Source organism: Eublepharis macularius, chromosome 16 (genome assembly GCF_028583425.1).
Source record: "Eublepharis macularius isolate TG4126 chromosome 16, MPM_Emac_v1.0, whole genome shotgun sequence".
Classification (NCBI taxonomy): domain Eukaryota; kingdom Metazoa; phylum Chordata; class Lepidosauria; order Squamata; family Eublepharidae; genus Eublepharis; species Eublepharis macularius.
Window position 1 is genome coordinate 37,169,734 of NC_072805.1, and position 24,624 is coordinate 37,194,357.

General features: G+C 44.2%; 1 protein-coding gene across 6 annotated transcripts in view; it reads right to left on the reverse strand.

The window, feature by feature from the left end:
- LOC129343979 (ATP-binding cassette sub-family C member 12-like) overlaps nucleotides 1-24,624 on the reverse strand; it is an 80,841-nt gene that overhangs the window by 28,465 nt on the left and 27,752 nt on the right. For 3 of the 6 annotated variants that reach the window (XR_008598355.1, XM_055000422.1, XM_055000424.1), the window contains exons 11-21: nucleotides 23,125-23,388; nucleotides 20,506-20,577; nucleotides 18,644-18,768; nucleotides 13,087-13,159; nucleotides 9,954-10,157; nucleotides 7,696-7,830; nucleotides 5,733-5,838; nucleotides 5,576-5,641; nucleotides 3,635-3,727; nucleotides 1,964-2,067; nucleotides 274-468 (exon numbers count right to left, since the gene is read on the reverse strand). Coding sequence is in view for 5 of the 6 variants with exons in the window: in XM_055000422.1 (XP_054856397.1) it covers nucleotides 274-468; nucleotides 1,964-2,067; nucleotides 3,635-3,727; nucleotides 5,576-5,641; nucleotides 5,733-5,838; nucleotides 7,696-7,830; nucleotides 9,954-10,157; nucleotides 13,087-13,159; nucleotides 18,644-18,768; nucleotides 20,506-20,577; nucleotides 23,125-23,388 (1,437 nt within the window). In the remaining variant the exon portion in view is untranslated. Of the gene's footprint in view, nucleotides 1-273; nucleotides 469-1,963; nucleotides 2,068-3,634; nucleotides 3,728-3,813; nucleotides 3,943-5,575; nucleotides 5,642-5,732; nucleotides 5,839-7,695; nucleotides 7,831-9,953; nucleotides 10,158-13,086; nucleotides 13,160-18,643; nucleotides 18,769-20,505; nucleotides 20,578-23,124; nucleotides 23,389-24,624 lie in introns of those variants that run through there. The other 3 variants (XM_055000423.1, XM_055000425.1, XM_055000426.1) reach the window with 3 other exon arrangements.

Genomic DNA, 24,624 nt, shown 5'->3' on the forward strand with positions numbered 1-24,624 from the left:
CATTTGGGCCCCTTTTCAGCCATTTTTGCCATTTTGGGCCCAATTTCGGCCCTGAATGGCCAGGATTGGGTCCAAAACAGCCAGAATAGGTGATGTCAGGGGGTGTGGCATATGCAAATCAGTTGCACTAATGACACACTTCCGATGATGGCAAGAGGCGTGGCACATGCTAATGAGTTATGCTAATGAGTTATGCTAATGAGTTCCTCCAGCTCTTTTTCTATGAAATGACCCCAGAGAACATGCATTTGCAAAAAAATAAAATTGTGGTACCTTGCGAAACATGGTGTCATGGAGAAATGATGAAGCTTTTAGCGTTGTCTTGGTGAAAACAAAACCTTTGATGATGCTCAGAACTATCATGGCGACCATGCTCATGCCGTAGATCAGCTGATAGAAGTGCAGATTTGGGTTATCGGTGATGCTTCCTGCGTTGCAAGTTGTGTTCGCTGCAAAGCTGCAGTTCGCCTTTAAAGAATGGGTTAAAAAAATCTCAGATAGAGTATTCCCCCCCTCCCCTTAAATAATGACAAATAGAGACAAAGGAACATCGGACAGTTCTCTGTGCTAGCTAATACGATAACTTTGCCCAGTGGGCAAAACAGTGATTACATTATAAAGGAAAGGAAGCAGATGGTGTCGCATCTTAAACAATTAAATCAATTCCAGAATGGGAGCTCTGGCGACCAATATGTCAAGCTTTGCTTGCTTCGCTAGATCCCAGAACTGCACTTTCATTCAAAAATTCATTCCATAATAAGGCAATTGCTTCTTATGTGACTTATTCTGTAGATATTTATAAATTGGGGTTTTGGACCCACCGGAGGGCTGCAGGAATCTTGGAAAACAGAAGACCAATTTGCTAGCCATTCGGTCCGGAGACCATCCGTGTGTCAAAGTGTCAGGTGTGCATGAATGAAGTAACACATACATGTAAGACAGGCAAAGACAGGCATACTATTTGGACCAGATTCTTTCTCAATGGTGCTAGCCTGGCTTCTTCATTTGAATGACCACACCAGAGAATCAACCTCTGTCTCAGCTAGATTGGAGCCCAGTGGCGCCTTAGAAACCAACAAAGGAGTAAGCTTTTGAGAGTCAGAGCTCCCTTCTCCAGACACCCTTCTTCTGTCTCAGGGACAAGCTACACATGACGAATGACACTTGAACAGCAAGTGTATTTCTCCCTGTTCACTTGCCCTCCACTCAATCCACTTGCCGTTCAAGTGTCATTCGTCATGTGTAGCTTGGCCCTGAGCCATCACCCTTCCTTCTCACACACTTCAGGAATGGTTGTGTTTCTGATTCCTTATTATTTAAAGGACTGCATGTCAGTTGATTCATGGAAACTTAATCCGTGGCCTTGTTTTTAAAAAGGGGGACATTCTGCAAACCATTACGAAAACACTTTGGAGTTTGGGGGAAGTGCTTTGCTGATGGCGCAGGTGCTGGTAATCAATGCTATCTGCTGTCTTTTTTTTTTTTTGCAGAGGCAGGCATGAAAACCCCTCTAGGGGTTGCTGTAAGTCAGCTGTGACTGAGGGCGCTCTCCTCTTGGTGGGTAAATGCCTGGGAGGGCCATTGGCAGCCAGGAGCAAACTAAGCCACGTGGCCATTACGATGCTGTTAATGCTGCACGGGCCATTTGACTCCCTTTCTCCAGGGTTGTTTGAACATCCCAATTCACCCTGGAAGGATTGGAATGTCCTCTCCACTGGAAGCCGGAGAGGAGGCAAAAATTGAAACCAGCAGCGATTAATGCACAAAACGGGATTTGTTACTCACATCAGGAAGACTAACCCAAGTTTGTTGCTCAAGCTTTGGTTGAAATAAACCATGGTTCATGGTGACACCTGAATGCAGCCTGAGAGGCTGAGAGCATCTTAAAGGGGAATACGTTTATTGTAGTAGGAGCTTTCGGGGGCCACATTCTCCGATTCAGAGTGCTGAGTGACATGCTTACCCCTGAGCCCTGTTCCAGCCAAAAACTCAACCACCAGTTGCTGAACGCCGAACAGCCAATCATCAAGACGAAGAGCAGCACAATGAAGAACGATAATAGGAAACCTAAAAATGGAACATCGGACCCAATGAGTAACTGTTGGCACAGGACCCCTTCATGCACTGTACTCATGTGTGACTCTTTGGGGCTGCAACCCAATGCACAGTGCACCTTGGGAGTGTGTCCTGTAAAACTCAGTGGGAGTTTTTACATCTGTGAAGCGGGTTGATCCACACATTACAAGGTCCATGTGGCCGACCTTGTCCGGATGTGTTCTAGGAACTCTGTGCTTGAAATGTAATTCCCACGTGTCTGTGGGCTCAATTCAGATTGGGGTCATGGCATGCACGAAGAAGGGCCTGAAGTCTTTCCTCTGTGCTGTTTTCCCTTCCTGAAATGGCCACTGTTTGCCCTGGTGGGGAAGGCTAACATGTACTAAGGGCTACAGATAAGCTTCCCCAACTGAACAAATACGAAGTCCATGGAACAGTTCTAACTTGGGAAAATGCCACAGCAGGGGGGGGGGAGACATAAACCCCCTCCCCCTGCAAGCTGCTATCCCTATCCAAATTGAGCCCACACATGCCCAGGACTTAAGTTTCTAGCACAGAATTCCTGGACCACATCTCTCCACAATCCACAGGTCTTTTTGACAAGTAGATTGGCCGTCTAAGTAGATGTGCATTAGAGACATTCTTGTTTAACCTTTGTACTTAACTTTGTGCAGAGCTCTCATTCTGGCACCATGAACATAATAATAATTCTAACAGTAAACATAATGGTCCGATACCTTGGGGCAGAGAAACAGGGGAAACTGGAGGGGAAACTGGTCCGTGAATTCTCAGCATTCTCACAAAACTACAAGCCCCATAATTCTTAGGGCAGGTATAACAACCTATTTCAGTGTGTATTGCAGATGACCCCACTGGTTCAAAACATATGTTGATGATTCTGCACTCTAGCCAGAGTCCGTTTTGACATAAGGCACAGTGAATTTTTCAGACAAGTTTGAGTCCCAGCTATTCTCCTTTTACAAATCAAACGTTGCTGGTATTAAAAGAGTGCTAGGTTTCGCACTGAGAGCCAGTGTGGCTACAGAGGCATTCCCCCATCTCCTGGAGCTTGTGGGGACATTTGGAGTTTTGAAAATGGAGCTCATAAAATGTTAGGAGGTTCCAAACCAAGCGTCCTTCCACAATGGAGGCAGCCATTTGTGAATGGAGCTCTCTGTATACACAAATGTTTCCTGGGTTCTAAGCCTCATCTGCTCCAACAAGACGTAGGAAAGCTGGGAAAGGCTGTTTGATTTGGGGAAAGGATGTGGGGAAGGAAGAAGCAAATGGGTGCTATGAAAGCCCTTGTGCCCATGGGTGCCATGTTGGGGATCCCTGGGTTACAGTGTTGGCCTAAGCCTTGGGAGACCTAAGTTCAAATCCATCTTGGCACTGAAGGTCACCAGATGACCTTGCATCTATCACTTGACCTACTTCTCATGGTTGTTATGGACACACATTGTGCAGGATAGCCACTGTAGGCTGTCTTGGCAGGAGAAGAAATGGATAGCTACACATCAAGCATCTTCAAACAATGACAATCTCGTCTCCTAGAAAAGCAGTATATTGTGGGATGTACCTCCGGAGGCCTTAATGTAAGCATGGTAAGTTTTCCACGTCACCGAACCTTCTTGTTTTTGTTCTTTCTGAACCAGTTGGTTTACAGGAGCTGCTGCAGAGAAAACATCAAGTATTTATTCACCCCCAAACATGCAGAGCCCACAAATCTCACGCATTTTAGGTAAAATTGGACATTACCCGAGTCTATCCACTAAAATAAACATTTGAGGCTTCGCGGGCGCTTCGGCAACATTTATTCCCACTGCCAGCCTCCCCAGGATGAAACCATATGGTAAACATTCCCTCTTGCTTTCTAATGGCTGTTGAATGAATCGGAATCCGTGAGCAGAATGGAAAGGGAGAAGGGCATTGATTGGCTGAAAATGATCAATATCCCGCCGCTCGGAATGCAGAGACTTACTGATATGCCTGGTCTCCCTTCTGATTGTATAGAAAATGAAATGCAAAGGTCAAGAAGGGGGGGGGGAATGGAGAAGGGGCCAATTTCTGCTTTCACTTAAAGTTGTCTTTATCACCAAACTGTTTAAGTTCATAATTCATCCTCAAGTGGGGACACTGTTTACAGCTGAACTGTGACAGCTGAAGAGAACTGTGATTCTCGAAAGCTTACAATAAAATTGGTTAGTCTTAAAGGTGCTACTGGACTCTTTTTGATTTTGTTTACAGCTAGTATGGCAAAACGGTTAAAGAATTGAACTAGGATGGGGAGAACTCAGATCAAATCTCCTCTCTCTCATGGAAGCTCAACAGGTGACCTTGGGCCAGTCACGTTCTTTCCCTGCCTAATTCAAAGGATAAAGTGGAGGAGTAGAGGACGATGTGATAAGCTACTGTGGATACCGATTGGGGAGAAACGTGGGGCACAAAAAATGCATACTAATAATTTCTTTTCCTATCTGGACTTCTGTAGTATCCCCGTAACTTTGTTTTGCCCCCCCCCCCAAACATCTTCTGCATGCCCTTTCCTTGAAGAAGTTTCCGGAACACAAATGTGACAGGTTTCAAAAATAAGTCACATTTCCAGCCCAATAGAGCATTTTATAAAAGGACTGGAGGAGGGAAATCAGAGAGAATGGCTCAGCATTAATTTTCTCCTGCTACAGGGCTCGTGAACTGTTCAGGGCAGAGATTGCCAACTGATCTCCTGCCGATTGCCAGCCACGGCCCGGAAACCCTGGTTACTGGACAGTCCTGGCATTACTCAAAGCGGTGTCAGCAGCCAAATAAAATAAAGTAAAATGAAAAATGGCCTCATATGAGCCAAGGCAGATCTGTGAGTTTGCCCAGTGTGGTAAATAGTGACTCCGTGGGTCATCTCAGGACAGGGAAATGGTTCAGTGGGGAATGCACATGCCCCCTTCTCCCTGTGGTCCCTATCTGAATTGGGCCCCATATGCCAGAGAGTTAAGCTTCATGTTTGGTTGGACGGAACCTGGAATGGACCTGGAAACAGTGAAATATGTCATTAGACTCTTGGACAGTTGAAGAAATGCCTGTTACTGGATGCGTCCATCCTAACGGACACCAAATGCTCCAATCTGCCCGTCTCCTTTCTCAAGGAGTGAATGACCTCTCCGTTGGTGAAGACATTTTTGTACGAGGTAGGGGTTGACAGAGAAGCTGTGCGCTCAAATCAAGTGCAGTTCAGCATGTGAGCATCCATTTCCACTCAAGTGTGGACATGTTCAGAAATATATTCAGCTGGTAATATGAAGTAGGTGAGCCTGATCTCATCGGATCTCAGAAGCTAAGCAGGATCAGCCTTGGTAAGTATTTGGATGGGAGACCTCCAACCAAGTCCAGGGTTGCAGAGGCAGGCAATGGCAAACCACCTCTGTTAGTCTTGCCATGAAAACCCCACCAGGGGTTGCCGTAAGTCAGTTATGACTTGAGGGCACTCTCCACTCCAAACTGAAGCACAAGGGACTATGTAACATACCTGTGTCTGTTCCTTCTTCAGGGTCCTTCTTGGATTCCTGCTTCGTTTCCTCAGATCTATCAAAAGCTGCAGAGAGTAGGAATCAATCAGGAAAGCCTTCCTTGCTATTAGCAAAAAGTAGATAAAGGCTGGCTATGTTTGTAATAAATTATTTTACCAGGGGTTTCAATTCCTTTGCCATTTGGTTCTGTGGTGTTTTCCTGAACTTCCTCTGGCGTTCCTGTCACTGAATTTGAAATAAATTTGTAATCATTGCTTGGAGGCTGCAATAAACAAATACATAAATGCATATTTTACTTAACAGCGTAACAACAGCCTGTTGGAACAGACAGTGAATCCACATAGTCCATGAAACCATTTCATTTCTGTTTCATCTTTGGTCAGTATCCAACACTCCATTTTTAATTTTATATTCTTGACCTGGCTATATAAGATTTACGGGCAAAGGCAACTCTTACAAGGCACATTGCCCCGATTTATTTCATACTGTTCTGGGGCAGAATTCCCTCCATGTTATTTTCAACTTCATCCCAGCCTTCTTTGTGTGCTAGGTCATATATGTTTAGTTTATGTATTTTATTGATGAGATGCTGTCTGTGATATTTTCATACCACTGAGGAAGGCTTTGGGGTTGAAATGCATCTGGTTTTATTGGTTCGGTACATAAAGCAATGAGCTGTACTATTATACCTGTATATTAGTAGTGATTTTACAAAGTTTTAGCATGTATATGTAGAACCATATAATGTTTTAAATCTAATTTATGTTTTTTTCATTAAACTTTATACCTGTTTTTAATTCATATTTTTAGTTATTTTTTACAATTTTATTTTCCCCCCTGTTGTTTCAACCTTCTTCGTTACCCTTGGCTTGCAGGGTGGTTGTTTTCTCTCTCTTTTGTTGTCCTTATTTGCATTAATTTTGGAGCCAGTTTGGTGTAGTGGTTAAGAGTGCGGGACTCTAATCTGGAGAACCGGGTTTGATTCCCCACTCCTCCACTTGAAGCCAGCTGGGTGACCTTGGGCTAGTCACAGTTCGCTGGAGCTCTCTCAGCCTCACCTACCTCACAGGGTGTTTTGTTGTGGGGATAATGGTAACATACTTTGTAAACCGCTCTGAGTGGGTGTTAAGTCATCCTGAAGGGCGGTATATAAATCGAATGTTATTGTTGTTGTTGTTGTTGTTGTTGTTAATGCAGGGACTCCATATCTTTCTTGCAACAGATACACTGGGCAAATAGGAAGCCAATTTGCCTGTCGAGTGACTTGACATTCACAGTTACGAATGACTTAATTATCTGTACCTACTACAGAATAAGCTATAGAAAACATTTATTATACTGATGTTCCATGTACTTGAATATGCCTACGGATAAAATTTGGACATGGTATAGGATGAGGCCTCCAGGACTATGACTGCAGCGTAGGAAATTCCTGGATATTTGGAGGTGGAGCCTGGGAACGGTGAAGTTTGAAAAGGAACACAGCAGAGATGTGATGTTATACAGTCTACCCTTCAAAGCTGCCTTTTTCTCCAGGATAAGCTTTCAAGAACCACAGTTCTCTTCGTCAGATGCATCTGACAAAGAGAACTGTAGTTCTCGAAAGCTTATGCTACAGTAAAGGTTAGTCTAAAGGTGCTAATGGACTCTTTACTATTTTGCTACTACAGACTAACACGGCTAACTCCTCTGGATCTTTTTCTCCAGGGGAGACGATCTCTGGAGATGTTATAATTCCGAGAGAACTCTAGGCCCCTCCTGGAGGTTGTTAACCCTACCCAGGACTATGCTTGGCTCTGGGCCAAGCATTCTTTCTCTGCTTTCTGGGCCAATAGTCAGACCTGTAGCATGTAAGTCCATAAGAACATAGGAAGAATCCTGCTAGCTTGAGCTAATTGTCCACCGAGTCCAGCATCATCGGGCCAAGCTACACATGACGAATGACACTTGAACGGCAAGTGGATTGAGTGGAGGGCAAGTGAACAGGGAGAAATACACTTGCTGTTCAAGTGTCATTCGTCATGTGTAGCTTGGCCCATCATTGCAACAATGGGCAACAGGAAGTCCTCATGCTAAAACATCACCACTCCATAAGAATATGTTAAATACGTAAACCCACCGTTGTTTCTTCCATGTGCAGATTCTGAATGAGATGAGCGTAGCGCCCGTTCGCTTCCATCAGCTCTGTGTGGGTTCCACTCTCACATATTTCTCCATCTTCTAGCAATATGATTTCATCACAAAACTCTAAATACTGAATTTTTTTTTTAAGAAAGGGAGAAAAATAGAATGTATGGGAAACAAAGATTTATGTACTCAGAATATTCAAAATAAATGGCTTGGATCAAGAGCTGCCATCCCAAGGCTAGCAACCAGTGGGAAACATATTGATGGGAGAGGGGGGGGGTTCCTCTGTGGCAACACGACATCACTTCCGGCATGACCTGGAAGTGATGTCATTGTGTGGGAGCAGCACTATAGCATTTGGGCAAATGGTAAAGAGTCGCCTCAACGTGGTGACATCACCACTGGGTTGTGGTAGAGGTCTTGTCACTACAACCCTGGTGATGGTGACTCCCCCCCCCCCCCCCCGTTCTTCTTACTGCTGGCTTACTAAGAGCTGCAAGTATGAGGACTCTCACCAGACCAGGAGATTTTGAAGTCTTATTTAGATACAGCAATGCTCAAGCCAAAGCATAAAGAGACATAGCACAGTTCCACTTGCGCAAGATCTTGGGCAACACCTAGCACTTTCTTCCCCTTATATTACAGTGCCCATGAATCAATCACATGAGATCTTGTACAAGCAGAAATGCAAGTGGGGATACAGCAAGTTGGACTTGGCACAAGCAGCTAATACGGGGGTTTTCTGGCTTCTCCGCTTATGCAAGAAGTCTAGCTCAAATGGAAATTTTGTACCGGATCCAATCCAATATCAGGTTTCAGTTCATGGTTCAGAAAGTATCAGAAGATCTATGTCCAGTCATGGTTTCCCAGACCTGGCCCAAGCAAAGGAGCTGACAGAAAGCTTTGGGAGGCATTGCCACTTGGTGGCAGAACCCGTGGCTTGTATGTCAAGCAGTTCCCCTAATTTCAAGCAACACAACTACTCAGAGTTTCTTCCAACCAAAAGCTCCATATCTCTGTTTTTCTGTTTTATATTTTTGAATCTGTTCACCTGGCTGCTTGTGCCGTGATTTTTATGCCACCTACTGGTGTATTGCTGTTATATTTATCACTTGAGGAAAACACACGCACAAAAGAAAAAGCCATAAAAGAGCCCTGTTGAGATAAAGCCAAACACAACAGCAGGAAGATTGTTTTCACAGAGTCCTCAGTCATGAGAAATGAATCTCTGGAAGCAATGATGTACCACCAAACATCTTCTGCCAAAGAAATCATAAGTTTCAGGTGCAGAAAGAGGCTATAGGAAGCTACACTGGTCCAAAGCAAAATTTGTAAACAACAACTTTAAAATCATGGCCTGAGACAACTTTTTCTCCTTGCCCCCCGTCCTAAGAAAACAACCAGACTGATGAAACGTCCTAGAGAACTTGAAACATTGCACACTATTTTTGGTGTCATTTTTGTCTGGTCCTAATAAAAGCTGTTATGTAGCTTTCACTTTTGAAGTTTCAAAAAAAAAAAAAAGATCTATCTGCTTTGTGAAAGGATTTTTCTTTCTATCCTTGTCTGTTCTCTAAGGAACTCAGAACAGCATTTTACCTCAAAGCAATTCTGGAAACCGATCCAAAGATCTTCTGCCTGACTCTTTCAAATACATGAGGAACAGTCAGGCAAGAAACTTGTTCCAGGGGCCTGTGATATATCGTTGCCAACCTCCAGGTGGGATGTGGAGGTCTGGGATTACAATTGAACTCCATCCTACAGAGATCAGTTCCCCTAAAGGAAGTAGCAGCTATGGAAGGCAGACTCTTTGTTATACTCTAGAGTCTATGGTATACCATAGAGTCTAGGAGAAATAGAAGTCCTAGACTGACATCACATCCCTGCTAAACTTCCTCACCAGGAACTGTCCCCAAATCTTGAGGAAATTCCCAAGCCAGAGCTGGCAATGCTTGAATTATGGTTGAGAACCTCCAAGTGAGGCTTAGAAATCACCCAGAATTACAACTAATTTCCTGGCTATAAAGATCAGTTCCTCTGGAGAAAATGGCTGCTTTGGAGGGTGGGCTCTTTGGCATTAGACCCTGCTGAGGCCCCTCCCTCCATGAATCCCACCTTCCCTAGGCAGCACCCCAAATCTCCAGGAATTTCCCAACCTGGAGTAGGCAACCCTACTGCAATGGCAACCCATGGCAAAAAAGGACCACATTTCCAAAGAACGTGAAACCAAAATCTTTTTTCATTCATTACCTGCAGCTGATGAGTCACTAGGAGTACCGTTCTCCCTTGCAGAGCTTCTTTGATGCATTTTTCAAAGATGTTTTTCCCGACATGTGCGTCGACAGCGGACAACGGATCATCCAGCAAGTAAATATCTCTGTTCGCGTACACGGCACGAGCTAAGCTGATTCGCTGCTTCTGACCTCCAGAAAGATTAAGTCCCCTTTCACCTATCTGCAGAAGGCAGAATTGTGATACAAGTTCATAGGCGGTAATCTATTCTATTCTTTATTTTGAATATTTGAGAGCCAGTGTGGTGTAGTGGTTAGAGCACCCGACTAGGATCTGGGAGACCCAGGTCCGAATCCCCACTCTGCCATTTTTTAAACCCCCAAATATCTGGGTTGATAGGAATGATGTCTTGAGAAGCATAAGAACGTAAGATGAGCCCTGCTGGATCAGTTTAGTAGTCCATCTAGTTCAACATCCTCTTTTCATTCATTGGACAACTGGGTGCCCTAAAAAACCAACAAACTGGGCATAAAGGTCAAGGACATCCCCTAATGTTGCCCCCTAGCACAAAGTTTCAAAGGTTTGTTGCCTCTAAATATGAATGATGATGATGATAGTTCAGAAATCTATGAGAACATGATGCTATGTCTATTCTTGGTATCTATCTGAGGGCCAAGCTATACATGACGAATGACACTTGGACAGCAAGTGGATTGAGTGGAGGGCAAGTGAACAGGGAGAAATACACTTGCCGTTCAAGTGTCATTCGTCACTTGTAGCTTGGCCCTAAGTCTGTAATCCTAAGACCGCTTTTCTGAGAGTAAACCCTTTGAATAAATGAGACTTATGAGTAGCGTTTCTTAGGATTGCTCTGTGAGCTTCCCAGAGTCAGGGGACATTTAAACAAGATCACTGCTATCATACCAGAGATCTGTGACTCTCGCACATATGCCAGGCCATTATGCTAAACTTAGGCCATTTCCACATGTCCTTAAAGGGACGGCCCACTCACCAAATGCTGGCAGCTTTCCCCTTTGACTCCAAATGTCTCTGTTTTCAGAACGGTTGCAGGCTGCTTGGCTTCCATTTTTTCATTGGAAATTGCAGTCCCAGAAAAGGTGCCAAAATATTGCTTTAAAGTCATATGGTTTATCTCTCTACAAAGGGAGTCCACATGGGTGTATCTCCAGATTTAGAGTTGGATCAAGGGCAAAATTTCCTCTTGTGCTGGAGCTCTTGTGCAAGTGGAAATGCAAGGGTGGGAGGGGAAGCTTGCAGTAGCCATTTGAACGAAGAGCAACTTATCGTATCCCAACTTCTTGTATGTCAGTCTTAGGAGACATTATAATTCCCCACGCTTGCCAGTTTGTTCTGATTCATATCCCTATGAGATAGTTACATCTTTGCTTATTGATAAGGATCCAAAAATGACCTCACAAATGCAAAATTATTTTACTCTTTTTGGAGAGTGGGTAATAAATGATTAAGAACAACTATATGCCGCTCAAGATCACTGTGTCACAGAGCTTTTATTGGAAGAGAGGAGAGGAAAGGATCTCCACTTGCATTTTTGCTTGTGCAAGATCTTCTGCAACAGATTTTGGGACACTATAATAAATAGGGAGGAAAGTGTGAGATGTTACACAATATCTTGTGCATTGCTGGATCCAAGCCTTAATCTTCTAGACACATGTCCACATGACAAGCACTCAGAAAATGTCTGCAGATGGGACATTCAAATGAGGCACCCAGGGTTTGTGTGTGTGTTTTTTCCCTGAATACCTGTAGCAATTGTACTGTAATAGCCAGTCCCGAAGTACTTTAAAAAAAAACCCCTCAAATCCCATGTTGAGTCATACAAAATGTTCCCAGTTAAGAATGCTTCTAATAAAAATTTAAACTGACAAGATGGCCTAGAGGGACGCATTGCCATGTTCTATTATTGCCACATCCTATTATTGTAGCCTTCTCCCCTTAAAACCTTATTTCAGTCACTCACATGGAAACAGGCAGCAAGAGGGTTTGTAAAATGGATCAAAAAGGGGAAGATCTAAACAAGGTTCTCCTCTTTGGCCCAACTCACCCAACAGGGTTAAAATGGTTGAGGGAAAGACCAGAGAGCTGGGGGGGGGGGACACCATTTCCCAGCAAGGTATTGACTGTTGCAATCATTGTACATCAGGAATTGGATGGGAGTTTAATGCTTGCTGGACATCACTGGGCACTGGGGGGATGCCAAAGTTGCTAACCTTCAGGTGGTTGCTGTGTTGTGTGTGTGTTATGTGCCATCAAGTTGCCTCCAACCTATGGCGACCCTATGAAGGAAAGACCCCCCCCAAATATCCTATCATTAACAGACTTGCTCAGATCTTGCAAACAGGAGGACGTGGCTTTTTTATTGAGTCAAGCCATCTCATTTTAGGTCTTCCTCTTTTCCTACTGCCTTCCACTTTTCCTAGCATGATTGACTTTTCCAGAGAATCTTATCTACTCATGATGTGATCAAAGTACGATAGCCTCAGAGCCAAGCTACAAGTGACATTTTTCACGTGAAGGACACTTGATCGTTTTCGCAAGTTTTTCTGGGAACTGAAGTCCCTCTCCCCCACCCCTTTTCCTTCTGTTCCTTTCCCTCTCTGTTAGAATCGCTGTCTGAAGAGCCAGAGAAAGCCAGCAGCATCAGCTTTTGCAAATCATCTTGCTCCTGGGGAGCTGCTCTGGAGAAAGCTGACATGTTGGTGAAGCTGAGCAGGATGCCCAGGGAAGGGAGAAAGTTGCAGCTGCCCGCCCCCAAAGACCGTTGAGAGCAGGCTTGTGACTGGAGGAACGATTTGCAAAAGCTGCTGTTGCCTTAGGCTTTCTCTGGCTCTTCAGGCAGCGATTCTAACAGAGAGGGGAAGGAACAGAAGGAAAAGGGGCGGGGGAGAGGGACTTCAGTTCCCAGAAAAACTTGTGAAAACAATCAAGTGTCCTTCACGTGAAAAATGTCACTTGTAGCTTGGCTCTGAGTTTTGTCGTTTTAGCTTTTAGGGAGAATTCAGGCTTGATTTGATCTAGTACCCACTTCAGTCAACAGCTGAATTGTGAAAAGACCAGCTTGTCTTTGGAGCTGAAAAATCTGAATGAAGTCAGTTTGTAAAATGATACTTACTTCAGTCATGTCTCCGTATGGAAGAATGGCCATATCTGATTTCAGACTGCAAACACTGATAGCGTAATTGTACCTAAGGAATCAGAAGGAAATGGAATTCAGTCTTCTTTCACATCTGTTCTCTTTAAAACCAAAGGTCTTCCATGAACTAGCTTTATACATGCTCATTGGAATGGGAAGTACAACGAGCGTGGCTTTTTATCCCGTGAGACCCTTTTGATGCCTGATCAATCATCTTAAAAAACAGGAAGGCTAATTTGGTTGCACAGGATTGATATTCTGCATTTATACAACTTTCGATGGTATGTATTTATGGCCTAGCTCAAAGCAGGGCTTTTACAGTGTGATCCTATGGAGAGTTACTCCAGTCTAATCCCATTGACTTCAATAGGCTTAGACTGGAGTAACTCTTCATAGGATTGCACTGCTAATCTACAAAGTGTGTTTGGATTTTATTGCATTAGTGTTTGCAAAAGTCCTAAGAGGTACGTCAATATTATTACTTCCATTTCGGACATAGCGAATTGAGGCCAATGGCCTATCCAAGGCCACACAATAAATCTATGGCAGACATGGAATTTGAGCCCATATTTCTCCTATACGAATGGCACCTCCTCCCCTCCTCATTCTCCTGTAATGTGTGAATCAGTTTTTCATGTTGAGGAAGGTCAACAGAGTAAGAAACAGAGCCAAGCTACAAGTAACGCCTGACACAGGTTGGACACTTGTCAGCTTCCCTCAAGTTTTGATGGGAAATGTAGGCATCCTGGTCTTGCAGCTGGAATGGAGAGCCAAGCTGTAAAACCAGGACGCCTACATTTCCCATCAAAACCTGAGGGAAGCTGACAAGTGTCCAACCCGTGTAAAGTGTCACTTGTAGCTTGGCTCAGAGAAAGGCCTTTTTTTTAAAAAAAGCCTTGGCAGGTCTTCCTGTTTATCACATGTCTGTTGTGTCTTTTCCACCACTGGTCTTGGACGCCTCTTTTAGCCAGCATATACATTTTAAAAAATCTTCCCCTTCTGTTCCCTTAATTCTCCCATGATTCTGTTCATGGCCTCATCCTCGTCTGCTTTCTTCAGTAGCACCAGGATTAGCTAAACCAGTCAACAGCAGTACAGAACGTGAGCACTGACCAATTGGGCCAGAGATTGACCCAAATGGTGGCAGCTGGAAGGGGGGCAAAGAAAGAGGAGGGAAGAATGGGATTAAGCTGCTCTTGTAGGTCACATAGATGAGGGGCGGGCAAACTACAAGAACAGGAATTGAGGGAACTGACAGAAAGAGCCACAATTCTGAACAAGATCATCCTGGGACCATTTGGTGTAGTGGTTAAGAAAGGCAGGACTCTAATCTGGAGAGCCCGGTTTGATTCCCCACTCCTCCGCCTGAAGCCAGCTGGGTGACCTAGGGTCAGTCATTAAGAGCAGCAGGACTCTAATCTGGAGAGCCAGGTTTGATTCCCCACTCCTCCGCTTGAAGCCTGCTGGGTGACCTGGGATCAGTCAGAGCTTCTCGGAGCTCTCTCAGCCTCACCCACCTTCAGAGTGATTGTTGTGGGGATAATAATAACATACTTTGTAAACCGCTCTGAGTGGGCTTTAAGTTGTCCTGAAGGGTGGTATATAAATCGAATGTTGTTGTCATTGTTATTTTGAATATTAAATTAGCCATGAACACAGCAATATTTTTGTTGCTCTTTTCTTTCAGGATGGGACACAAAGAAACCGAGATGGAAGCAAATGGAATACAAGCCTAAAAGAGGCCCAATAGGATTGCCACCTCAGGGCTAGGGGATTTGTGGGCTGCAGCCTGGCACGCCTACTGCCAGCTGCCAGTCTCTGGCCTGTTGATGTGCTCATGTGGATCTGGCACATAAGCAATGGGAACGTTCTTTCCTTTGCTCTATTGGAAGCTGCTCTCGTTACTCCCTAGATTTTACATTACTGGATTCTGATGAAGTACTCTAAAGCCTGTGATCTTGAAATAAAAAAGAAATGCCCTGTTGAACACAGATGTCTGTTTCCAGCAGCCAATATTCTATGCCTACTAGAGTGTGTTCCTGTAGGACCTGGCCAATGCTTATCCATCTTATGTAATGCTTGGGTCAGCAGGGTCCTCTTCCATTTGGGGAGTGTTTTTCTGCTATGCATATTATCTCCCTGCAGCAACATCGACTGTTAACAAGACACTACAGCTATGCCCTGGAGTCATTTTCAGGAAGTGGGAAATGAAAGGGGGAGGTTGTGTTTTGTTTTGCTAAACAGGGCTCCAAAGCATGGCCTCCTATAACAAGAACTGCTGCAACCTAATTGAAGAACACACAACAAAATGTTATACTTGGCTCCTATTTAAGCACATTCGTGTGGGGAAAATACCTCGTAAACTAATAAGGAGAAAATTGTTTCTTGATTTCTTTAACTACAAAGGACTGGCTGGGGACGAGCCATCAGAATTTATAAGCAAGGAAATTCTGCTGCTATAATGTAATTTTAGACCATCACACACAATGAGATAGTTAGCAACGGTTTCCTCTTATGGTGAGGCATACAGATGGCTATGCATACCCCAGAAAGATGATATACTCAATCTATAGAAGATCTAAGGTTGCCCACTCTGACTTTAGAAATTTCTGGAGATTTGGGGGTAGAGATTTCCCTGATGGGAAGAATTATGGCTGTGAAAACAGGGGTTTGGAGCAGTGAGGACAGTAAACATTACGTTTTGGTCAGCGACTCAAAGTTCAAACTTGGGCTGTTGCTGTGAATCAGCGGGGAGAGGCCGTTGCTCCGCAGACACAGAATGTCCCAAGCTCAGTCCCTGGTGAAAAAGAATCTCAGATAATCTAACTGGGGAAAATCCCAGAAAGCCACTACCAAGCAGAACTCGATGACCTAGATAGCCTGGCTCAGCGTGAAGTCGTTTCATGTGACCCAGGTGCAGAGGTCAGAATCTAAAGCAAATGTCTCAAATTTGAATGCAGGGCTTTTTTTCAGCTGGAACGCGGTGGAACGGAGTTCCAGAACCTCTTGAAAATGGTCACATGGCTGGTGGCCCCGCCCCCTGATCTCCAGACAGAGGGGAGTTTAGATTGCCCTCTGCGCCGCTCCAGCAGCGCGGAGGGCAATCTAAACTTCCCTCTGTCTGGAGATCAGGGGGCGGGGCCACCAGCCATGTGACCATTTTCTACAAGGGCAACCCACTGAGTTCCACCATCTCTTTTCCCAGAAAAAAAGCCCTGTTTGAATGCAATTATCTCTTCAAAACAAAACAATTCAGTCTCTGGTCATTCCTAGGTAACAGGGCTGGTAAAGAGGTCTATCTGAATCCTTGAGCTACTGCCAGTATTTTATCATTTTTATTTATTTATTAAGTTCGTAGTCCGCTCTCCCCGCAAGCAGGCTCAGAGCGGATCACATCCATTTAAAAACTCAAAGATAAGCAATTAAAACTGGTAGCATAAAAGAGCAGTTGCAGTTTGACAGCCTGCCCTCAGCAGTGCACATCGTACAATCCCGCATATAGCCATTTGGGCCCATGGTGGCTGATGGCGAACAACAGATAAAAAGAGCAAATGGGCTAGGAGGGGACGCTCCCCCCTCCAGTAGGAGACTGGAGAGGAGAGCCATTTACTTCAGCCACCGGAGGCCTGGCAGAACATCTCCATCTTACAGGCCTGGCGGAATAATAGTAAATCCCACTGGGCCCGAGTTCTATCAGACAGAGAGTTCCACCAGGTTGGGGCCAGGGCTAAAGAGGTCGAGGCAAGACAGACTTATTTGGGGCCAGGGACCACCAGTAGTTGTTTATCTGCTGAGTGGAGCACCCTCCAGGGAATAGGCAATACCAGGTCTGAGTAGGGTTGCCAGGTCCAGGTTGGGAAATTCCTGGAGATTTGGGGGGTGGAGTCTGAAGAGGGTGGGGTTTGGGGAGGGGCCTCAGCGAGATATAATTCCATAGAGTTCACCCTTCAAAGCAGCCATTTTCTCCAGAGAAACTGATCTCTGTTGCCTGGAGGTCTGTTGTAATTCCGGGAGTGTACAGGCTTCTGCCCTCTTCCATTTATTCTCCACAACAATGCTATGAGGTCAGTTAAGCTAAACAATGGGTCCAGGGTCGCCCAGGGAACTTCATGGCAGAGCGGGGATTTGAACTGGGGGAATCTCAGTTCTTCTTCCAACCCCTTTCTGGCTCCCCAGTCTGACTTCTCTGAAAGCCAATTTCCTTACGCTCAGAAAAGTACGGTTTAATTATTCCCACAAAATTGAAAGCCGGTGTATCCTGATTGAAGTGACACCAATTAACCGTGTCAAGTCTCATTAGTTTGGATTTCTAGGGACGCCTCTGTGGGTGAGCCGGTGGCGTATTTAACACCTTGGTTCTTTTTTTACTTCCTTCCTACCCTCTACTTTGGAGATTTAGACACACAAGCTGAAGCAGCTGTAATCTGACACACGGTACATGTTGACATGAAAAGAGTGATAATTGAACTGCCAGGACGGGAAGTCGTGTCCTCAGGAACCAAAACACATGGCTGGCAAGGGCAAACCCATTAAAAACAATAAAGGCCTACCGTTGCCAAGCCTAACACTTCCTCTGTTCCCTGAGACAGTTTAAATTGCAAACAGAAATGTCTCCTGTAGGCTTAAAGTGTTGGGAAGAGTAGAGAGTAGTGATGGGCACAAACCGAAATATGAACCAAAATTAAGCATGAACCAGGCCGATTCGTGGTTCGCAAACCAGCGGTTCGTCAGAGCCCATTTCTGATGAACCGCCATGAACTTTAGGCTGGTTTGTTTGGTTCGTTTTTTGGTTTGTCACTGCAGACAGCCTGGTGCCAATCAATCAGTTTTCTAGGCAACAGGGGACGGACTTCCTGCAGACCTTCTGCTGACCCAGAAGTGAACTTCTGCTGACCTGGAAGTGATGATTTTCTGACCTGGCTGTGATGTTTTCACGAACCAAACGAACCGGTTCGTGAACCAGGGGCAGGTTCGTGAATGTTCATGGTTCATGAAATTTGACGAACCATGAACCACATAGTTCGTTTTTTTTTCCAGTTCGTGCCCATCTCTAGTAGAGAGACTAGTTTTCTTGGATTCTTCAGAAAATCCACTATTCATAGGGTTGCCAACTCTGGGTTGGGAAATTCCTAGATATTTAGGGTGGAGCCTGGGAAGGTAGGGTTTGTGGAGGGGAGGGACCTCAGCAGGATATAATGCCATAGAGTTCACCCTCCAGAGCAGCCAATTTCTCCAGGGGTGTTGATCTTTGTAGTCTAGAGATTGGTTGAAATTCCAGGAGATCTCCAGGCCCTACCTGGAGAATGGCAACCCTACCTCTATATTCTCCATGTAGCCAATTACATGGGGTGGGGGAAGGTAAATCAAGGCAAAAATACAGGGAGGGAATTTAAATGCCTTCCCTGCCCAGCAACCTTTTTTTGCTCAAAGACACTGTTTGTTTGTTTTTTAAGTTCTTAAAACTAATTAGTTTAAACAAACCCAGCTTAAGTCCTACTTGAGCCATGCCTAGGTTTGACGCTCGTTTATCCTTTACCTTTGCTCCTCAAATGGTTCCCCAAACAGGATGTTTTCTCTGACGCTCCCATGAAATATCCAGGCCTGCTGAGACACGTACGCCAAAGTGCCATCCACAGCAACTGTCCCTTGATGCAGGTGCATCTGGAAGGAGGAGACCGGGAGTAAAAAGATCAAATATGCCTCTCTGGGCTCAGCTGCTATTTACAAATAGGGATAAGCCAGTCCAATGACTCCCATTGCTCTCTGATTCGGTGCATTGTCATTGTCGTGGGTGTCAGTTTGCCTCGTTTTTGCGGTGGTTGTCGATCATCATTTTTGCTTTTTTTCATGCCATTTCAGTGCAACCCCCGCCCCAGTTTTGTGGTCCCAATCCAAATCAGCCCCATTCCACTGGCCCTGCAGCTGATACTTAATAATAAAACCCATAACGAGGATCTGTTCATCGTCTTCTGTCATCTCACCATTGGCCCATAAGATGCCTTAAGGCCACTTGCTGGTATATATTATCCAGATCCAGAGATCCTTATGTGCTTGGGTGCACATGGATTTTTCTTACATGTGTAGGATCCCTTGTCCCTGCTAAAGGCTGATAGAGACCTATATGTACAAAGGAACTGTGGTACAGGTTGAAGTTAATGGTTGCGCATCAGAGCTTTGAACTTGGAATTGAACTCTGCATTGAGGTGCGTGCAATTATGATATCAACACATCAGGAAGGCACTGGGTATTCCATAACTTCTATGTCTGCACTTTGCAAGCACAGAATGTTGCCATTTTTATTGTCTCAATCCACATTACTGATTTAGGCAGAAATTACCATTATTTGTTCACTTAACCCAGATGACATTAGTAGCAGCTTATTGCATCCCACTGTTTTCTGCACTGTTTTTTCTGTTTTCTTCCCAGACCCAATTGATTATTTCCTTACAAGCAGTTGTAGTGATACACAGTCTCATTTGGGTGGCCAGCGCATGACTAATGTTTCTAAGGGCTACTCTCCTTTAAAATTTTCCTTCTGTCATTTTACTTCTAGCTTAATGAATTATTCCCAGTTCTCTCACTTGCAGCATTCAAGAATCAACTGTAAAGTGTCTATTCTTTTTTGAGAGACTGTGTGTGGGGGGTAAAAACAGTCTTTCACTTTGTAGCCAACCAAAGTCACTGTTTATTTATTCCATTTTATTTTAAGTTTTTCCTGTAATTTCCCTATTATGAAAATGAGCAGAAGGAAGACAGTGAAGAAGAAGACAAAGACAACGAAGACAAAGACAAAAATGAAGACGACGAGGACAAAGACAATGAAGAAGAAGAAGATGAAGACAATGAAGACGAAGACAAAAATGAAGACAAAGATGACAAGGACAAAGAAGAAGAAGAAGAAGAAGAAGAAGAAGAAGAAGAAGAAGAAGCACAGCAATGACTTGGCTGGTTATAAAATTAAAAATCCCTTCCTTTCCTCCCCAAAGGAACAAGAACAAATAATAAAGCATTGATTCACAAGTGCTTCTAGACGACAGATCATTCATCAGAGAACAAAAAGTAATCAATGAGGTTGAAAACAAATGGAAAAAAACCAAATGGAGAAAAAAATCAAACAAAAAGCAGAATCTTTCCTTACTCCTGATATAGTAGGATTTTGCCCGTGTGTGTGAATTTTTAAGGGGGGAGATAGTTCTATATTAACAGCCATGCAGAATCAAATCTGCTTGCCAGTGAATGATAAAAAGGACTCCTACAGCAATGCAAGTGTTGCAGCATGGACTACACCAAATTTAACAGGAAAAATAAATAAAACCATAGAAAACATTCCACTCTGTTTGGTCTTGGAAATAAGACTGATTTTAAAAAAAAACAGAAAAAGTTGCAAATATTGCATACCTGTCCTAGTATTGCTGCTATGATCGAGCTCTTCCCACTTCCAACATTTCCACAAATTCCTAAAACCTGGCCCTAAAATATATATAATAAGGTATAAACATTGAAGATTATGTATTTAAAGCTGTATTGTATTTCCCCAAATGAATGCTTTATACGCAGAATCAATACTCAAAATACTTTTCTAAAATATAGTACCATGGCAATTCATTGGAAGCTTAATAAGGAGCAACATTCTTTTCTCAGCAAAGATATCCAAAGTATTGGTAATGTCACAGAAAGGCTAGCATCTGAAGTGTGTTTGGATCTCAGACTTAAAAAAAAAATATTTAAGCACTTCTGTTTTACTTTTCAAAAGTACTCAAGATACCACTGACACAAAAAAAATTTAAAAACACAAATTTCAAAATATTAAAACAATAAGCAACAAGAGAATCCATCCCACCCCTTATTACTGAACTATCCTCTGGTACCTCCTTTAAGGATTTAAAGATCAATTAGCTCTTTGAATTGGGGCCAGAAACTACGGCCAAAGTATGGGTGGCGGGGAGGGGGGGGTGAGAATCTGTATATTTCACTAGGGCCTCGGAGAGAAGCCCTGTTGCTGTTACTGTGATATGGTTTATTTACATCATTTCTAAAATAAAATTGGTTCTTTTATGAGGCATAAAATGTTTCAGGTGAGAGGTAATCATGTGTGTGGATATGTCAGGAAGGAGTGTTATAAACCCATTCTCAGACCAGGGAAATTATTCTTGGGCCTGCCCTGAAAACCAACTGGAAGCTAGTGAGGTTGGGATAAAATTAGAATGAAATGCCACCGAATGTTCAGGGTGATTTATCACTTTGCTCTTCTTCTTAGCTCTACACTTAGCATGTTTGCCTGCATTTACCCAAAGTGAGCCCTCTGTGAAATTATACCTTAAATGTTCTCTGTCAAATTTTCCCAGTTTAAAAGAGCTCTCCCCCCACCCCCACCCCACGCTTTTTCAAGTACTGAAATGGCCACCTACCCAACCTCTTGGGAGTTTTGGCACTTGAAAAGGCATAGGGGGGAGAAGGAAGTAGGGTTGCCAGCTCCAGGTTGAGAAATTCCTGGAGATTTTTGGGGTGGAGCCTGGAGAGGGCAGGGAGAAATCTCTGCAGGGTATAATCCCATACAGTTCATCTTCCAAAGCAGCCATTTTCTCCAGGGGAACTGATCTCTATGGCTTGGAGATCAGTTGTAATTCTGGGAGATCTCCAGCAACCACCTAGAGGCTGGCAAGCTTAGGGAATGAGCACCTCAGCTTGCTGCTCTGTGGGCTCAATCAGGATCAGGCCCTGTTTGTATTTTTAAATAGCTTTAAAATGGCAGCAGCATCCATGGGTCGGATCGATAGATGCCGTCACGTCTAGTTTAGCCCATGATAAAGATTTTTTAAAAAACAAAAAATGTAGGGGGATAAGAAAGTGGGTAAAGAGTATGTTTCCCACCTCTCCTATAAAATAGAACTTGGGGGAACCTAAATGATGTTGAGGGGCGATAGATTCAGGATGGACAAAAAGATGGAATTCTTTACTGAACATATGGAATTTGCTTCCAGCAGAGAAAATGACGGCCAGTAACTGAGATGGCTTTGAAAGGGCAACAGACAGTTTTGTGGAGGAAATGTCCATCAATGGCTACTAGCCATCATGACTAAAGGGATCCTCATTATGGAAGCAGTACACTGTTCAAGCAAGGCTGCCAACCTCCAGGTGGAGACTGGAGATCTCCCAGAATTTCAGCTGATCTACAGATGACAGAGATTAGTTGCCCTGGAGAAAACGACTGCTTTAGAGAGTGGACTTTCTGGGATTGCTGAGGTCCCTCCACTTCCCAAACTCCACCCTCCCCAGGCTCCACTCTCAAATTCCCATGAATTTCCCAACCTCGAGCTGGCAAGACTCAACTGAAGACCAGTGGAAGCGGGCAACTTGGGGGTGGGGGTCCTTGCCTCTTTGCCGTGTTTGCAGGACCTCCGGAGCAACAAGTTGGCCACTTAACGAAAGAGGATGCGAAACTAGGTGGAACACTGCTCTGATACAGCAAGACACGTTTCACGTTTTTAAACATTTGTAGTTAGTTTGAAGCAGGGCTTTTTTTCAGCAGGATCGAGGTGGAACAGAGTTCCGGAACCTCTTGAAAATGGTCACATGGCTGGTGACCCCGCCCCCTGATCTCCAGACAGAGGGGAGTTTAGATTGCCCTCCATGTAGCAGTGTGGAGGGCAATCTAAACTCCTCTATGTCTGGAGATCAGGGGGCGGGGCCACTGGCCACATGACCATTTTCTCCGAGGGCAACCCACTGAGTTCCACCACCTCTTTTCCCAGGAAAAAAGCCCTGTTTTGAAGTATTTCTAAAGCGGAGAAGGAGGAATGGAGGCACCTCTCATGTTCTTATGCCACAATGACCTCCCCAGCCAATCACTTGTAGAATCCCATCCCCTATCCCTGATCTTTTCTGGGATATGGAGAAGGTGACGGGGGAAGGAATGCGGCGGACGGTAAGCAGAGCAACCACTTTATCTACATCTTAAGCAGCTCTATGCAAACTTCAGCTGAATTCAATGTACATATTATTTTAAGGTCTACACACTTTCTTTACAGCAAAATGGATCTTGCGCAAGGCCATGCCGTCATTCTTCTCCTTGGCTGGTTGAATTGATATCTGAGAGTGGGAAAGGACAGGTTGCAGGCCTTTGTGGGCGCTGTTCCCATTAGCGATAGTTGCCTCTCCGGATGTGGCAGTGCGTTCACTCGGACTTCCCCAGGACAGCGTGGCATTCTCCAGCACGAAGGCGTTTTCAGAGTCGTTCAGGTTGGTCACATAGGGAGGAGGAACTTTAGCGAGAAGAATTTTCTAAGAGAGAAGAGCCAGAGTCAAGCACAACACAGCAGTGGAGAGCTCTCAGGGCAACCAAGGCCGTTTACACATGGCTTACCTTCTTCCGAAAACTTCCGAAAAACAGCGTCTTTGCACGCGAAATCATACAAGAAGACATTGTTATCATGGAAAACAGCATCTTCTCACGCGATTTCGTGCGATAACAGCTTGTGAAGACGCTGGTTTTCGGAAGTGTTTGGAAGAAGGTAAGCCGTGTGTAAATGGCCCGACTCAGGTTGCCAGCTCTGTAATTCAGAGGTAGAGAACAAACTTGGCATGCCAAAATCCCCCAGGTGTGATTCATAACCTCAAGAAGAATCTTAGGAAAAGCTTCTGTTGGACAGTCTACTAACGAGAGCATGCAATACTGACCAAGACAAACTAAGGGACTAGCAGTAGGGAAGGAGCCATGATAAAAGAAAAGAGCATCTGCTTGGCATCTCCAATTAAAAGGACCAAGTAGGAGGTGTTGTGAAAGACCTCGGCCTAATTTCCTGGAGACCCTCTGCCAGTCTGAATAGACAATACAGATCTTGTTGGACCCGTGGTCTGATTCAGAATAAGGCTGTTTTGTGTTCAGTACAAGGCTAGGTTTAACATCTAAATCATTCATTCATTCATTCATTCATTCATTCATAGTCCACCTTTCTCACCGAGATTAAAGGCAAATTACAACAGTATGAGTGGAAATACAATATAATCGACAGCTAGGACATACACTGAGCAAAATGCAACAACGATCAAACAGTTAATGACATTCCAGGAAACAGAGACAATAGAGAATGGTAGCAATTTTTTTTTTAAATAAGCGTAAAGCCATGCACAGGGATGAAATCTTTCTGAAACAAAGCATAACTAATTTCCATGGCATAATCCGGAGGAAAAGGGTATGGGGGCACTGTGGCGGGCTAAGAGGGAAGTCCACCAATTGCATGTAGTGATGGCACCAAAATTTACAACTACTTAGTTTGGTATGTCAGCAGGATTTGAGTCCAGTGGCACCTCTGAGACCAACAAAGATTTTCAGGGTATGAGGTTTTGAGGGTCAAAGCTGCCTTCTTCAATGGTTTGGTATATGAATTTGTCCAGCTTGTAATACTTGACTTACAAGCCAAAGGTACTTGTACAATGCTACAATGCTACTTCTCGTTGAAGTAATTCCCCAACATCAGTACATTAAATACAATTCCGCACATGCAAAATAAACGTTCA